We start from the raw sequence: 15544 nt of genomic DNA on the forward strand, positions 1-15544 counted from the left end.
TTGTGACGTGTAAAATTACACGATAAAATACACCCTCAAGTATTAAAGATACAAGGTGTAAAAATGCGATGCTAAAATTCAGACTTTAGAACGGTTAGGATTTAACCCGATAAGGTAGAGACTATCTCATGAAGAGAGATTTGCCTTGAGCCTTAGAAAAGACCAACAAATAGAAACCTGACTTAGAAAAAACAATCAAATAACAATGCAGCTTACCTTAGGTAGAGTGCACTGGGGGTGATGCATCTTCCCTTTGCACAACCAGTCCCTTACCCAGACTCGAAGGAACCAGGGTCAGTTGTGTATGTCTCATTTGGAAGCCTGGCTGCCGTTAGAGAAGAGCAAATGGCAGAGCTGGCCTAGGTCTTAAACGAAGCAATAAGTGCTTCCTATGGATAGTAAGAGAGTCAGAAGAGAGTAAACTTCCAAGGGACTTTGTAAAGGAGACATCAAACACAGGCCTAATCATAAAATAGTGTCCTCAACTACAAGTTCTGGCTCACAAATCAGTTGGATGCTTTATGACTCATTGTGGGTGGAACTCAACACTCGAGGCATTGAGCTTAGGAGTGCCAATGGTGGCAATGCCACAGTGGACTGATCAACCAACCAATGCTAAGTATATCACTGATGTTTGGCATGTAGGAGTTAGAGTAAATGTAAATGAAAAAAGGGATTGTCACCAAAGAAGAGGTAGAAAGGTGCATAAGGGAAGTCCTGGAAAGTGAAAAAAGCAATGCGATAAGAGGGAATTCTGATAAATGGAAGAAATTAGCCAAAACAGCAGTTGATATAAGTGGGAGCTCTGATAAGAATATTGAGGAGTTTGTAACTGAGGTTGCGTGCAAGTCCCAAAGGTATCATAGAGTGAGGCCCTTACTGCCTTGATCTGCTACTATAAGATGCTATAGGTATATCAATACATTCATTTCTATATTTTATGAGCTTTTCATTCTGTTCTTGTAAAATATTTTGTAGACATCAATGCATCTTCATGGGGTGCATGATTGTGAATCCACAGATGGGCCACTAAAAGATGTTATTGACATCATTATATTTGATCAGAATACCTCATGAATCAACATTTAGGTATTTTTTTTTTATTTTCAAAATCTGTTTTGACTAAGATTGCAAAGTATAATATTCAAAAACTTGGTTGTAAAATAAAAATATAATCAAAGCATAGAATGCTCAAAATAATTTATTTTTTTTAAATGATATCATTTTTATTATTTTATAAAATAAAAAAAATTAAATTGATATGAGTAAACTCACCATCCCAAACCTTGCTATAAATTAAGTTTAAGAACTATGCTTATAATAATAAAAAATATTTAAATGAATCATGGTCGGTCATTAGAGACTTTTACTTTCCAGGATATCTACCATGTTGTGTTGTTTCAAATCTCTTGAGAGAATTATGAGTTTTTCTTGATAAATTACAATATTGTTTAGATTGAAAGTAAATGATATTGTATTGATCACTTTGAGGCTGTTGTAATTGCGTTATAAGCAATGTTTTTAAAGATTTTAAAAATAATTCTTCTGGTTTAAAATTATTTTTTTATATGTAAAAAATATTTTAAAAATAAAAAAATACTATTTTAATATATTTACAGGTAAAAAACATATTTAAAAACAATGGTTATTGCTTTTACTATGATGGTCATGTCTTTCATGGGGAAAAGGCATATATACCACCACAAGGTATTTGCACCAGGTAAGCTGAGTGATTCGCAGGGTAACATTTTGAGGCTTTAATAAAATTTTTTATTCAACTTAGAACCTAAAACTGTACTAATCTCAGACCTTAGGTTGCAAATTTACTATGCCAGTAGTCAAGGTTTAATAACTGTACTAATCTCAGACCTTAGATTGCAAAGAACCAGGTGCTTAAAACTTGAAATCCTCATTGAAAGAAAAAAAACTTAAGCAGAAACTATGAAAAAATGTATTGAAATCCCCATTTTCGACAAGAAATGGGAATAAAGAATAAATGAGCCTTATGAGGATTTCAGTACTCAAACATGAAGAAGTAATGTTCACTTGCATATTTGCTCTTGAGCTTGTGATCAGTTGAGTGATAGCATGTTGAAGCGTTGGCACCTTAAAATCCCTCTCCATTGCTGCATATATAATTCCGCAAGAAAGATGCTTCTCTTTGATAGATGTCACCAACTTGAATGGAAGCTTCTCATCTAGACGCTTCGTTTCGGTTCTTTTAAACTCGAAAAACAATAAAAAAAGATTATTAAAAAGGAGGTAAAAAAGAAGGGAAGATAACAGAAAAGATAGCAAGAAAATGATCAAAACAGGAACAAGAAATGGCAAGAAAGTCAAAAAGCAAGTGGTGTTACTTGTTCAAGAAAAAGCTGATCACAAAGATTAACATAGAAACGATTACGACAGCTAAAAGGGCATTTCCTACGAGATTACGACAGCAAAAAGAGCAAATCTTAAGATAAACGATTATGACAGCAAGAAGGACTGCTCCTAGAAAATTCATGTTTCCAGGGTCATGATTAGCGGTTTGTTGGACATCAATGGCTTCTTCGTGGGGATCTTGGGCAGCGTGTTGGTCGACTTCAATGCCTCCTTGGGGATCATCAGTTTGATGGACATGAATGGCTTCATCACGGGGATCATGTGCAGCGTGTATTTCGACGTCATTGCTGCCTCCTTCTTGGGGATCAGCAGTTTGGTGGACAACAATGGCTTCTTCTTGGTGATCATGTGCAGCGTGTTGGTGGACGTCCCTGCCTCCTCCTTGGGGACCATCATCAGTTTTTTGGACAACAATGGCTTCTTCTTGGTGGTCATGTGCATCGTGTTGGTGGACGTCACGGCCTCCTCCTAGGGGATCTTCTGAGGACTGGTTGTTAACGCTGCTGTCTTCAGAATCATCCGAGGATTGGTTCACAATGAAATGAACTTCTTCTTGGAGATCGTCGGAGGGATAATCGGAGGGCAGCTCTTCAACGACAAAGTTATTTATACCTTCTTCTTCGGAATCGTCTGAGCTCGGGCCGTACACTGGGAGGTGGTGGTTGAAACCGTTTGAGAGATTCTGCATTTGGTGGTGGTTGAAACCGTTTCCGTTGTTCATTTCTTGAATTTTCCCTTCTTTTCTTTAGAGCTAGCTAGAGGAAAGGAGAGAAGAGGAGAGGAGATTCTTTGTTGTTTAGTTGAAAGAGAAGAGGATGAGAGGTCAAAAGGGTAAGCCTCAGATTATATAGTCAGCTAACTACTTATAATTTCTTGATTAAGTCCTGAAATTATTGATTTTACCAATTAGGTTCCCATCTATCTCCTTTCCTCAAACTGTTCCTTGTGCTAAAATAATTAGAGATGGTGTTGAATAGTGAAAATGATAAGTGACAGAAGGATCAGATTGATGAAAGGTAGGTAGTTGAGGGACTAATACGAGGGAAATAAATAATATTTGTTGTGTTGTTTTGGCGGTTAGAGAGAAAGAGAGAGAGGGAGTAAACGTTATAACTAACTAATTTTTTCAGTTAGTGTTTGTTATTTCTTCTGGCAACTTTTGCCACGTCACAAGCAGTGGTTTGTTCACAACACAAAATTGAATTATTCAGTTTCTAAATTTTTATATATATATATATGATAAACTTGACCTGTTGAGCTTCAATCTATTTTTAAATTACATTAAAATATTTTTTTATTAAACTTTTTATATATTCAACAAATTGCAAAACAGCTAATCATACCCAAGATAACATGAGTCTGACAAACATTCCAGATCTAAAGAGTTTAGACATGATAGTTAGCCAAGTCTAAGATAGTACGAATCTACAAAATATGCTCAAAATCATCTTGCACAATGGGGTCAATTACATCAACATGAAAAACAGATTCATAGTATAAAAAATGTTAAATGTTACTATTTCTCCAACAAGCTCAAAAGATAAAACTCCCTTATACACATACATCGATCTTAGTTCTTGTTGTTTTCATAAATAGCATGCTTAATAATATATGAGTTGAATTTAAAACAAATTCATTATCCATGTCTATAATGTAAAAATCCATAAGAAAAATCAGTTCATTTACTCTAATTAAAACATTCTCATCTGCTTATTGAATTATAAAGGTCTTAAATTCAAAACCTTGTAAATTGAAAGTGACATAACATTGATTGATATTCCTAAATCAAGCATAGCTTTTTCTACCTTATGATTTCCAATTACATATGGTATAGTGAACATACCAGGGTTTTTGCATTTCTGAGGCAATTTTCTTTGTATGATCATGGACACATTCTTTCCAATTTTTATTTTCTCAACAGTGTTCAACTTTTTTTGATTGGTGTACAGTTCCTTGAGAAATTTTGTAAATCGTGGAATTTACTTGATCGCATCCAACAATGAAATATTAACTTCAACCTTCTAAAAGATTTCAAAAATATCATGCTCTGTCTCTTTATTACTTACCTCCTCAACTAATGCATCTATTGTTTCGGGGGCTGTATGTTCTAATCCCTTATTGCTATTCTCAGTTGCTATTGAACTTGACGTTGAATCTGGCATGGTAGATTGCACCATGGTTGCTGTTGAATATGGTAGGGTGGTCTCGGTTCATGTTGAATCTGATGTTGTGGTCTGCACCTTAGTTATACTAGAATATGAAATTCAAACTAACAGTTAGGTCAGCACCTCCTTTCCATTTCTAAAAGTCAGAACACTTGTGTTTTCTCTTGGGTTAATCTCAACTTGGGATGACAACTTCTTTTTATTATCTTTAATACTCCTCATAGACAATGTAAGTTAAAAAATCTAAACCAAATAAAATGAGTTTGATAAACACGTCACCAAATAACTTGGGCTTGACAATTAGTCAAACCCAAGATAGCATGGGTCTGAAAAATATGCTAGATCTAAAAAGCTTGGACTTGACAGTCAACCAAGTCCAAGATAGTAAAAGTATTTAGTACTTTACAAGAAAACAAGAATCTTGTTTATAATAGATAAACAAAAAAGAGTGGTATTTGCTAGCAACAACATAACGGAGGCAGTCAATCAATATGGATTGATCCAAAATCTGATTCAAATCCAATATAACACCTATAGGTACATAAAAAATGTATTGAATTGATTTTTTTAAATGAATATATCCAACTACAACTTCGAATATGAAATTTAAAAGGATCAAATAGGAAATAATACTCTGAATCATAGAATTCTAATGAAATATATGATCAACCAACATTTATTGAATTTGAAACAGAGTCAGAAGAAATGGTTTGATCGTCTTATTTTTGTTTCTTGAACCGAGAGATCGATGAATTGGGATCCTAGTTCATATAGATACAAATGGTCTAATGGGAGAAAGAATTTCCAGGAACATTTCATTTCTGAGCAGAAGAGCCATTTTCTTTTTCAAGTAGTGTTCGATCGATTACGTATTAATCAATATTCGATTGATTGGTCCGAGGTTATCGACAAAAAAGATTTGTCTAAGTCACTTCCCTTTTTTTTGGTCGAAGTTACATCTTTTTTTGTCCAAGTTTCTTCTGTTTTTATCTAACTCACTTCTTTTTTCTTTATGAGTTTCAGGAATATTCCTATTTATAGGTTCAAGATCCATATCTATAAGTTGAAAGGTCCAGATGATCATCTTTGCAATCAGCTGTTAGAACCAATTGATCTTCAAATCATTCATTTGAAAAAAAATAAAAACCCTTTTTATTTGATGATCATGATACTTTTCAAAAATAAAAAAAATTATCAATGGAGGAACAATATTACCTTTTTTGTTCAATAAGATACCAAAGTGGATGATTCACTCATTCTATACTAAAAATAATCACAGGAAATCTTTTGATAACACGAATTTCTCTTTTTCAATAATATTCCACGATCAAGACAATTGACTAAATCCTGTGAAACCATTTCATAGAAGTTCATTGATATCTCTTTTTATAAAGCAAATTGACTTCGATTCTTAAATAATCTACATTATTTTTGCTTTTATTGTAACAAAAGATTTCCTTTTTATGTGGAGAAGGCCCGTATCAAGAATTATGATTTTATATATGGACAATTTCTTATTATCCTGTTCATTTGCAACAAAATATTTTCTTTGCATGGTGGTAAAAAAAAACATATTTTTTTTGGAGGAAAATACTATTTCACTAATTGAGTCACATGTATCTAAGATATTCATACCTAATGATTTTCAACGAAGTGGTGATGAAGGCTTGCAAACAGGATATTATGAGTGCAGTGGTTTCTTAACTTCAATGAAAGAGCAATATTAGGCAGTAAACGTATTTAATACCTTGCAAAGAAAACAAGAATCTTGCAAGGCAGGAATACAAGGTTTCACGATAAAAGTAGTGACTGTGGCCGGCATACATAGAACCTTAGAATTATACACAGCACCTTAGAACTATAGAAGAAATTTGAGTTATACGTACACAACACTTTTCTGAGAATTGAAAAGGCAAAGGTTCATCTTTGTGGCACGAAAGTTTCAGCAAACTCTGTCATACATGGTCATATGAAATGCATCAAGTTTGACTGGAGGAAGATTCCGTTGGAAATGCAAAGGTTCGTTCATCTTGAAGTTCCTCTCCATTTCCTCATAATCAGGACCGAAAGCCTCAGGGAACGTTCAAGATTTCATCAAAACTACCGAATTTCACCTTGGTGGATACCACTTTCTGAAGTTCCAAAATTTAAGTACGTGTGGATACAAGAACAATATTTTGAGAGAAAAACTCATCTGACACCGATTTGAAAAGTAGCAACAGTGATATTATACATCTGCATATCATATGTCAATATTTGAGAAATACAGAAGCAATTTGAGTGATATTATACATCACATATATGTCAGTATTTGAGAAATTGAGTGGAGAGAGAATTAAGGTTCATCTTTATGGAGCGAAAGTTGCAGCAACTCAGTCAGTAATACTTGGTAAAATGGTTGCGCAGCCACAAGTCATACATGGTCATATGAAACGCGTCATATTTGGCTGGAACTAGATTCCACTGAAAGTGCTTCCGGACCTGATTCAGGTGTAGGGAACTAAAGCAATCAGGCAGCAGACAATGAAGGTTTAATACATTCAAAGAAAGCAATATAAAGGAAACTAATCTTCAGAAGCATTTTCAAGAGAAAATTTCACGAACAATTGGAGTAGAGGGCTGGTGAGAGAAAAAAAAAATGTACCATGACGGTGTTGGTCTGCATGGCTCGATATTCATGCTCTAACATCTCCTTAAGGTGTTCCCTTAGGTAATAGACTTGACTTTCCTCGAGTATTATGGAGAATTTCCTCCAGTCAAGAATGTCTTTGAATGGTAAATCATAGTAGTCAGACATGATAACTGCACAAAGTTACAGTCTTCTTAGAAAACAACCGGCAACAAAAAGCTTAAAGATACAACACTAGAGAATTTAGTCAAGAGAAGGTATGAAAGAAGAACTGTCTATCACCTGGAACACATCCGTAATGAATTGCTAATGCTATAGTACGATCGAGCTCTGGGCCTCCAGGACAAATGCAATACTTAGAGTTATTGAAAGCCTCATGGTGCACCAAATCTCCTTGTTCTAAACTAGGTTTCCTTCCTTTCTGTATGAAAAGTTCTAAATCATTCTCCCAAGCCTCAAGCAGCTTCTGTCTTATATCAGAATTATTGAGACCTCTCCAGAAAGCTAGAGTAATCCTGAAACATATAAGACTTGTTACTTTAAGAATTCATTAGGTAAATGATATGAAATTCTAAGTCACACACACACACACACACACACATCCCTTACAAGACAGAATTCATTAGGTATACAAGACAGAATTCATTAGGTAAAAAATAAAAATTTTCAGCAGAATAATCTAAGTTACCTGTTCGTTATGTTATTTCCAGCAGGAGTAAGAGCAAGTGGCGGCACGCGTTGTGGGAGGGAAACATCCTTATGAGGAACATATTCATCATTATAACTTGGAGTACACATGACTTTAATTGAGTTCTTCATAAGATTAGCAATTCGTGCAGTAGCAGTCACATTAATGTCTACGCAAGTTACGAAGAAGTGATCGGCACCTAAAGTTCTGTTCCAATAAGGGTACTTGGAAATGAGGCTCTTGACAAAATCCTCAACAGCAATAGCCCTTTCATCCTCTGATCTCTGAAAATAACATCATCAACGTAGTATCAATGCATTAGAACAGTGAATTTCTAAAATCTCTTGTTCACTATACTGCAAAAAGAAATTGTGATCAATAACTTTTATTTCCTCTAAAGGTCAAACCCTTCATTGAAGTAGTTAACTATCACATCCCCACAAATCTTTTGAACTTTTCATGCACAGTAATTGCAAGGACCTGTGTAGAATTCAACTATCACATCAATATCAGTAAAAACTATACCCCTGCAGGCAGTGAATGGCAAGAAATAGGAATGAGGAAGAGGTGAGCCTTCTCAGGATCTTTGGTCAAGAAGCGACTCAGATTGAGATTCAGATAGAACAATCCTTCATTCCCATACTCGCCATCAAGCGTCCTTGGATTACTACAGGAACTAGTATTATGTGGATACACGAAGATCTTGAATTTCCTCTCCATTTCCTCATAATCAGGATCAAAAGCCTCAGGAACGTGAAAGACTTCGCCAAAAAATCCAGCTTCTTGAGCATAAGCTTGAAATGATCCCTACATCAAAAACAAAATGCATGAAAAAGGGCTCAAAAGTCAAAAGTGAAAGAAAATGAGCAGTGAAAGAAACAAGAAACAGTGCCAGTAATCCTTAATTAAAGAACTGAAGTTGACGCATGAAAAAGGAACAGTACTCGCATTCAAGAAGGTGGGAATATTGGTTCATAAATGGAAAATTGCATGAAAAGAAACAATACTGAAAGAAAGTGAGTGCACCTGAAAAGGTGGGAATCCAGGTGGATAGATGAAGAAGCAGATGGAAACAATAACAAAAAAACAGGCAAGCCCTCCTCGTTTGAGATTCTTCATGGCTTTTTCAGGGAGAATGGAAGAGAGAAAGTGACTTTTGCTTTGAGAGAGAGGGGGTGGTTGTGTCAGTTAGTTGAAAATAAAATACTCCCTCTGGCCTCTAGTTAGTTAAGTAGGGGAACTCTGGGAGTAGCTTTACTTATTTTACTGATCCATAAAATCATTTATAAATTCTCATTTAGTTAAAAAAAAAAAAAAACCGGATTGAAAGAAACACAACGTTGAAGAAAGAAATAGTGAATCTCGACTATTAAATATAACAATATAACCTAAAATTAACAAGTCGCTTGGCTGAATTATTTACGTGATTTTATTTTCGAATTGAAAAAAAAAAAGTGTTTATTTGTTGAGAATGCAACAATACAGTATCTTTTTTCTGTTTCAAATTATAATAGCTTTCAGCAGATTAGGCATAACTAATTTATTGCTTGTGTAGGTCACTGGTAGGGAAGAGTATCGCCCAGGGAATGTGCATTAATCCCCAGGATTTCCCCGATCTGGGAAGTCAAAATGATAAATCTCGATTATTCAATAAAATAAAAACATAGCCTGGATTAAGTCAGTAGGCTAAATTAAGGAAAATTCAAAAAACAAATTATCACAAATTTAAGCCCTGAAAAGCTACCAAAAATAGTTTTTTTTTTTAAAAAACAATACAGATCCAGGAAGATGGAGACTTAAACGATGGAATTTGCAGCCTAAAACAAGCGTTGTTGGTTGCCAACAGTGTGCGTCCTGGAACAAGCTATCTCAAACAGAATAGGTACCAGTATCCACTATCATGATTGCTTGCAGTGAACTTCTTACTGACCGCCAAACAAAAAAGTTCTATCCTGGGGTCAATTTAACATAACTAGCATGCTGTTATCTAAATTCGGCGCTTCCTTGGGAGTCGGCATCCATTATGCGGACGCCGAGTATTATCTTCTATATGTTTGATAGGACTTAGACCACCCTTACCATAACCTTCTGCAAAGCTCGTGATGGCTAGCCTTTTCTTCTTAAAGTACGTAAAACCATTCACCCTCATCACAAATGATTTCAACCCCAGCTGTCTTGCCGCTTGCCCAACATGTTCTGCAGTTGCTTCAGCAGCATACCGAGAGAGTTTTGCTCCCCCTTGCAGTTTTTGCAACCATCCTGCTGTCATCGAAGCATTTTTCTTTTTATTTCCCTTAGAATCTGTCACCGCAACGAAGGTATTGTTACGTTTTAGCTTCATGAACACAAAATCATCATTCAGCTCAACATGGTACTGAGGAAATCGGGAACCCTCTTGTCCTATTACTCCTCTCACAAAGTCCATTGGCCTGGAATTTCTCCCACCTGCATAGAAGTCAGGCCGGGGACCTCTCTCCATTTCAAAGTCTCTCTGACCTGCAGAGAAGTTCATAGACCTGGGATTTCTCCCCATCTCAAGGTTGGAATTCTGCATGGAACTTCTCCCCATCTCAAAGTCTCTCCGACCTGCAGAGAAGTTCATAGACCTGGTATTTCTCTCCATCTCAAGGTTAGAATTCTGCATGGAACTTCTCTCCATCTCAAAGTCTTCCCGACCTGCAGCAAAGTCTTTGGAGTTGGAATCTCTCCCTGTTTCAAAGTCTTTATGACTCGTGGAGTGGATGAAACTTTGAAAACTCAAAGCATATGGAACGGTAGCATCTTCCTTGGAAGTCAACAAACCAAAACTCATCCCAAAATTTCCAGAATAACATGATGCGTATCTCGCATTTTCTCTTCTGGCAACATTATGAATAGACCAAAAACTACCTCCAAGTCTCTCTAAACAGCCTGCATGATTGAACAACCTTTCAATTGCTTAATAACATCATTAAAAACATGTTGAGCAGTGGAATTCTAAATATGCATCTTTCTAAACTATGTAAGGGTTGTTCATAACATTTTTGCTGTTGCCTCCCCAGAGACCATTTTATAGTCACCAACCCTGTTTTTTCAATCGACCCATAGTTACATAGGTTCCACAAACAATTACTTCAAACACATAGAATCTATGGCATAGATCCAAGGTTAATAATGCTGTTCAGCCACCAACGATTATCGGATTGGCAGTTTCTTCACACCAACTGTAAACTTTCTTGGGTTCTTTCACTAGACCATTTATCTTCAGTATCCAAACAACTATTTTGGTATCAATTAATTCTAAGTTTTGAGAAGAAAAAAACACACATACAATTTCAGTACATGAAAATGCATAATGAAATGAAATAATTTTTGCAAATCAAGATCATTAGGTGATCGCCAATTTGACAAACTAAGGACAGCCCATTTGCTCATCCACATCCGAGGCACTCAAGAACTCTAAATTTAAGATCAAAGCAACAAACTTGGGCTTAAGAGATCAAATTAAATCTAAATTTAAGATCAAATATAACAAACAAAAGAAACCCAAATGAGAAAAGCTCAAGGAAAGACCAACTAAATCAGAAACCTTACCAATCATTTCATACAAAACATTAAGTATCTGGTCCAAGTATACTTCATTAAGACACAATTATGCAAATGATCTGTTCAAATCAAGTAAACCAACAAACTAATTGGGTGGGGAGAGAGGGGGAGAGAGAGAGAGAGAGAGAGAGAGAGAGAGAGCTTGAGCTTGCCTGGAGAGGCGGCGTGTCTGGAGATGGAGCTGAAAGTTCCACGAGGAAGTGAAGCAGAAATAGAACCAAGCGCGCTTCGAAGGGGAGATAGAGATTGCATTTCTTTCTTTCCTTCTCTTCGAATTCGTTGTTCTCTGGTGTCTGTGTTCTTGTAGGGTTTAGATGGTTTCAGTGATGAGAGGGAGTCGCTGTTTAATGACGGCCCAGCCCATTTCATTTTTCTTTTCAGGGGTTGGCCCAGCTGTGCTCTTCTCTTCTTTTCCTTTTCTTTCTTTTTTCAGGTTTTCATTTTTTTCTCAAAAAAATAAAAAATAAAAAACCATTTTTTCTCTCTCTCTTAATAAGAATAAATAAATTATTTTTAAAAACAAATGAAAATTAATAAAATGATATAACGTCCAAGTGACAAAGATGAGGAAAAAAATCACATCCTGTCCTATAAAAAGAATTTCTCTCTTTATTTTATCTATATATTTATTTTCTAATATTATAAATATTGATAGTTGCAGTTTGAGTTTTATAGAATTTCTTGATAAACTTAGTCTCTAAAATGGAAAAACCTTAACTTAGTCCCAAACCTATATACCTATGCTCAATTGTATCCCGAACCTGTAATGTTTTTAGTTAGATCCTCAAGGTTTCTGAATTTCTCAATTGGATCCTTTCATTAATTTCTTTTTATATTTTACCATATGCACAATCCTTACGGAAAATATTTTACAAGTTTTGCTGCTGTGAAAAAACAGATGAAAATTCACAGCACCGAGGCTGCTCTCATCCAGCAAGGTTCGCATTTCAGAAGATAGGATCAATAAACAACCTCATTTTATGGAAGAAAATCTCATCTAATAGCTATTTGAAAGGAAAATGGGTGGGATACAACACATTTCTCAAGCATATCAAGAGCAATTGCTCATCTTCATTGCTAGTACCGGTACTTGGTAACATGGTGGCGCAGCCACAGGTCATACATGACCATATGAAATGCATCATATTTTACTGGAGATAAGTTCCACTGAAAGTGCTTCTGGACCTGATTCAGTGAATTCAAGAAATTTATAAGCAAAGTTTAATACAATTCTCAGAGCATTTTCCAGAGTGAATTTTACAGACAAGTGAAGTAGATATACCATGAATGTGTGATTCTGCAGAGATTCATATGTTTGCTTTGGTATGTCCTGAAGGATTTTCTTTAGCGAATAGACATCATTCTCCTTTAGTATTACAGAAAATTTCCTCCAATCAAGAATGTCGTTGAATGGTAAATCATAGTAGTCAGATAAGATAACTGCAGAGAGATCCACATAAAACCATCAAGCTGCAAATTCAGAAAATCCACATAACTGCTGAGAAGAGATGAAAGAAGAACCGATCTATCACCTGGAATGCATCCATAGTGAATTGCGAATGCTATAAAACCATCAAGCTGAGGGCCTCCAGGACAGATGCAAAACTTAGAATTGTAGAAATCCTCACGGGCTTGCCAATGTCCTTGTTCAATACTAGTAGGCCAATCTCTGGCTTCGATGTAAAGTTCTGAGTCATACTCCCAGGTGAGGTACAGCCGCTCTCTTATATAAGAATCTTCAACACCACTCCAGAAACCCAGCATAGTCCTGAAACATATGCATGCTGTTTAGCTTTGTGGTAGTAATGTTCCTGGTATGACAGAATTCATCGGGTTAAGAAATAAAAGTTGCCTGTTCTTTTCTATATTTCTGGCTTCAGTATAAGCATATGGCTGTACACTTTGTGGGAGGGAAACATCCTTATGAGGAACATATTTACTATTATAACTAGGAGAACACATGAGTCCAATTGAGTTCTTCAAACGGTCAGCAATTCGTGCGGTAGCAGCCACATCAACTTCTGAGCAGCTTACAAAGAAGTGATCGGCACCTAAAGTTCGGTTCCAATAAGGGTACTTGGAAATGAGGAACTTGACAAAATCCTGGACAGCAATAGCCCTTTCTTTCTTGGATTTTTCCTGGACATAGAAATATGAATATCAGAGGCATTGTACAACGAATCAGAGAAGCATGCCAATGTACGGAAAGCGATGCTTAAGAAAATTAATTAAGAAAGCAATCTGATACTGCGAAAGAAAATGTAATTAATCTTCTTTTTTCAACTAAATTCATCATCAAAAGTTCAAAAGCCTCCCTAAAACGCAATTTAATTAGTAATAAAAAAATACTACATCACAAAGAAAACCATCATCACCAAAATTTGTCCATTCAAGATAACTTCTTGTAATCAGAATTCAAGAACCACGTCTGCTAAAATCTCTTTTTTAATCATATTGATATACCTCAGGAGACATCGAATGACAATAAATGGGAATGAAGAAAAGGTGAGCCTTTTCAGGATCTTTGGTCAAGAACCGACTGTGATTGAGATTGTGATAGAAGTATCCTTCACTCCTAAAACAGCCAAGCTCCGTTGGCTTATTACAGGCAGTAGTATGCTTGTCTGTGTTATGGGGATACACAAAGATCTTGAAGTTCTTCTCCATTTCCTTATAATCCTTTTTGAAAGAGTCAGGAATATGGAAGAGTTCAGAAAAGATTTCTGGATCTGTAGCATTTTCTTTCAATGACCGCGCCAGCACCTATATATGAAAAGGCCTAATCTTTAAAGAAAATATAAATGAATAGTGTAGAAAATGCAAGAAAATGAGGGAAAGCACACGAAAAGAAAATACGAGAAAGTGAGTACCTGAAAAGAATTTGGGGATTGAGGGTGATATATTGAGAAGCAGATTGAAAGAACGACCAAAAAACAGGAAAGTCCTCGTTGAAGATTGTTCATGATGGTTTTTTCTTGGGAGAATTTGAAGAGTGAAACTTGCCAAATATTTTATTAGGCTCGAGTAGTAATAGTGTCAAGGCTTATGGTCTATATATTGTGCTTTTATCTAGAGAAATGGAGGGGGAGATAGAGAAGAGGATTGGGTTAGACAGTTAGTCAATTGGAAGGGAGGGAAGGAAGGAGGGAAAACAGTGGCAGTTGGGTTAGTTAGTTGAAAGATACTCCTTGTAGTCTCTTCCAATCTGCAATGCTGTTAAATTAACAGAACCAAAAGGGCTACTGAAAACTATGGGCTTAAATTGGGCACTGAAAACTATTACTACTCGAGCCTGAAAGCACTTCAGTATGGGGCCGACGGCAGAAAATGCCTCTCTCTAACAAAGGAAAACTATTACTACTCGAGCCTGAAAGCATTTCATTACTGGCTTTTAGTCCTACTTTGATGTCCATTTCTGTAACAAAACCCCCCCAAGCGTAGACCAGCCTCTCTCTAACAAAAGAATCAGTAAGACCTCTCCAGAAAGCTAGTATAGTTTAGTTCTGCAACATATACATGCCATTCAGCTAGTGTTGTAGTAATTGATATGAAACTATGTAGTAATATTCCTGATATGAGGAATATGACAAACATGTTAAATTACCTTTCCGAAGACTTATTTCCAGCAGAAGAAACATCAAATGGCTGCACATTTTGTGGGAGGGATACATCCTTATGAGGAACATATTCATGATTATAAGTTGGAGAACACACGAGTCTAATTGAATTCTTCATAAGATTAGCAATTCGTGCAGTAGCAGTCACATCAATGTCTGCACAGCTTATGAAGAAGTGATCGGCACCTAAACTTCTGTTCCTATAAGGGTACTGGGAAATAATGCTCTTGACAAAATCCTCGACAGCAGTAGCCCTTTCATCCTCGGATTTCCCCTGCACATAACAACATCTGAACAGCAAAGATAAGCAACAATTTCCCTAGATTGCTGGTTTCTTAAGTTAAAAGCACATAGCACTACTTGATTCGTTTACAAAATTCCATATACAAAATTTACTAATACAAAAACCATAATGCCATTTTAGTGGTCTAGTATCACTAACTGTATCTTCGCGCCAATTTATTTAACAATAATA

The 15544-nt window shown here is 35.9% G+C and overlaps 3 protein-coding genes and 1 pseudogene across 3 annotated transcripts; 1 reads left to right on the forward strand and 3 right to left on the reverse strand.

Annotated features, from left to right (window-relative positions):
- Positions 1–240: 240 nt before the first annotated feature.
- Positions 241–996, forward strand: LOC18100884 (UDP-glycosyltransferase 74E2-like; annotated as a pseudogene).
- Positions 997–6754: 5758 nt separating this feature from the next.
- On the reverse strand, positions 6755–9360 carry LOC7485022 (probable glycosyltransferase At3g07620). Its single transcript, XM_002309820.3, has 6 exons — positions 8894–9360; positions 8393–8674; positions 7868–8151; positions 7462–7694; positions 7195–7352; positions 6755–7031 (listed from the first exon to the last, which is right to left on the reverse strand). The coding sequence occupies exons 1-6, from the start codon at positions 8984–8986 to the stop codon at positions 6927–6929; spliced, it is 1155 nt and encodes a 384-aa protein (XP_002309856.3). The 5' UTR covers positions 8987–9360; the 3' UTR covers positions 6755–6926.
- Positions 9361–9484: 124 nt separating this feature from the next.
- On the reverse strand, positions 9485–11845 carry LOC18100881 (uncharacterized). Its single transcript, XM_006380271.3, has 2 exons — positions 11605–11845; positions 9485–10777 (listed from the first exon to the last, which is right to left on the reverse strand). The coding sequence occupies exons 1-2, from the start codon at positions 11819–11821 to the stop codon at positions 9855–9857; spliced, it is 1140 nt and encodes a 379-aa protein (XP_006380333.3). The 5' UTR covers positions 11822–11845; the 3' UTR covers positions 9485–9854.
- Positions 11846–12269: 424 nt separating this feature from the next.
- On the reverse strand, positions 12270–14509 carry LOC18100880 (probable glycosyltransferase At3g07620). Its single transcript, XM_052454768.1, has 6 exons — positions 14323–14509; positions 13916–14215; positions 13305–13591; positions 12985–13220; positions 12735–12892; positions 12270–12637 (listed from the first exon to the last, which is right to left on the reverse strand). The coding sequence occupies exons 1-6, from the start codon at positions 14413–14415 to the stop codon at positions 12530–12532; spliced, it is 1182 nt and encodes a 393-aa protein (XP_052310728.1). The 5' UTR covers positions 14416–14509; the 3' UTR covers positions 12270–12529.
- Between the last annotated feature and the right edge of the window lie 1035 nt (positions 14510–15544).

This window comes from Populus trichocarpa, chromosome 7 (assembly GCF_000002775.5).
Source record: "Populus trichocarpa isolate Nisqually-1 chromosome 7, P.trichocarpa_v4.1, whole genome shotgun sequence".
In the NCBI taxonomy this organism is placed as follows: Eukaryota; Viridiplantae; Streptophyta; class Magnoliopsida; order Malpighiales; family Salicaceae; genus Populus; species Populus trichocarpa.

Coding starts and splice junctions, on each gene's coding strand:
- LOC18100880 (XM_052454768.1), bottom strand. CDS start 14,415: ATGAACAATCTTCAACGAGGACTTTCCTGTTTTTTGGTCGTTCTTTCA. Junction 13,221..13,304: donor AGAAATATAGAAAAGAACAG/GCAACTTTTATT, acceptor CATATGTTTCAG/GACTATGCTGGGTTTCTGGA. Junction 12,638..12,734: donor TGCAGAATCACACATTCATG/GTATATCTACTT, acceptor TCACTGAATCAG/GTCCAGAAGCACTTTCAGTG.
- LOC7485022 (XM_002309820.3), bottom strand. CDS start 8,986: ATGAAGAATCTCAAACGAGGAGGGCTTGCCTGTTTTTTTGTTATTGTT. Junction 8,675..8,893: donor CTGGATTCCCACCTTTTCAG/GTGCACTCACTT, acceptor TTTTTGATGTAG/GGATCATTTCAAGCTTATGC. Junction 7,695..7,867: donor GGAAATAACATAACGAACAG/GTAACTTAGATT, acceptor TATATGTTTCAG/GATTACTCTAGCTTTCTGGA.
- LOC18100881 (XM_006380271.3), bottom strand. CDS start 11,821: ATGAAATGGGCTGGGCCGTCATTAAACAGCGACTCCCTCTCATCACTG. Junction 10,778..11,604: donor CAGACACGCCGCCTCTCCAG/GCAAGCTCAAGC, acceptor TCAATCATGCAG/GCTGTTTAGAGAGACTTGGA.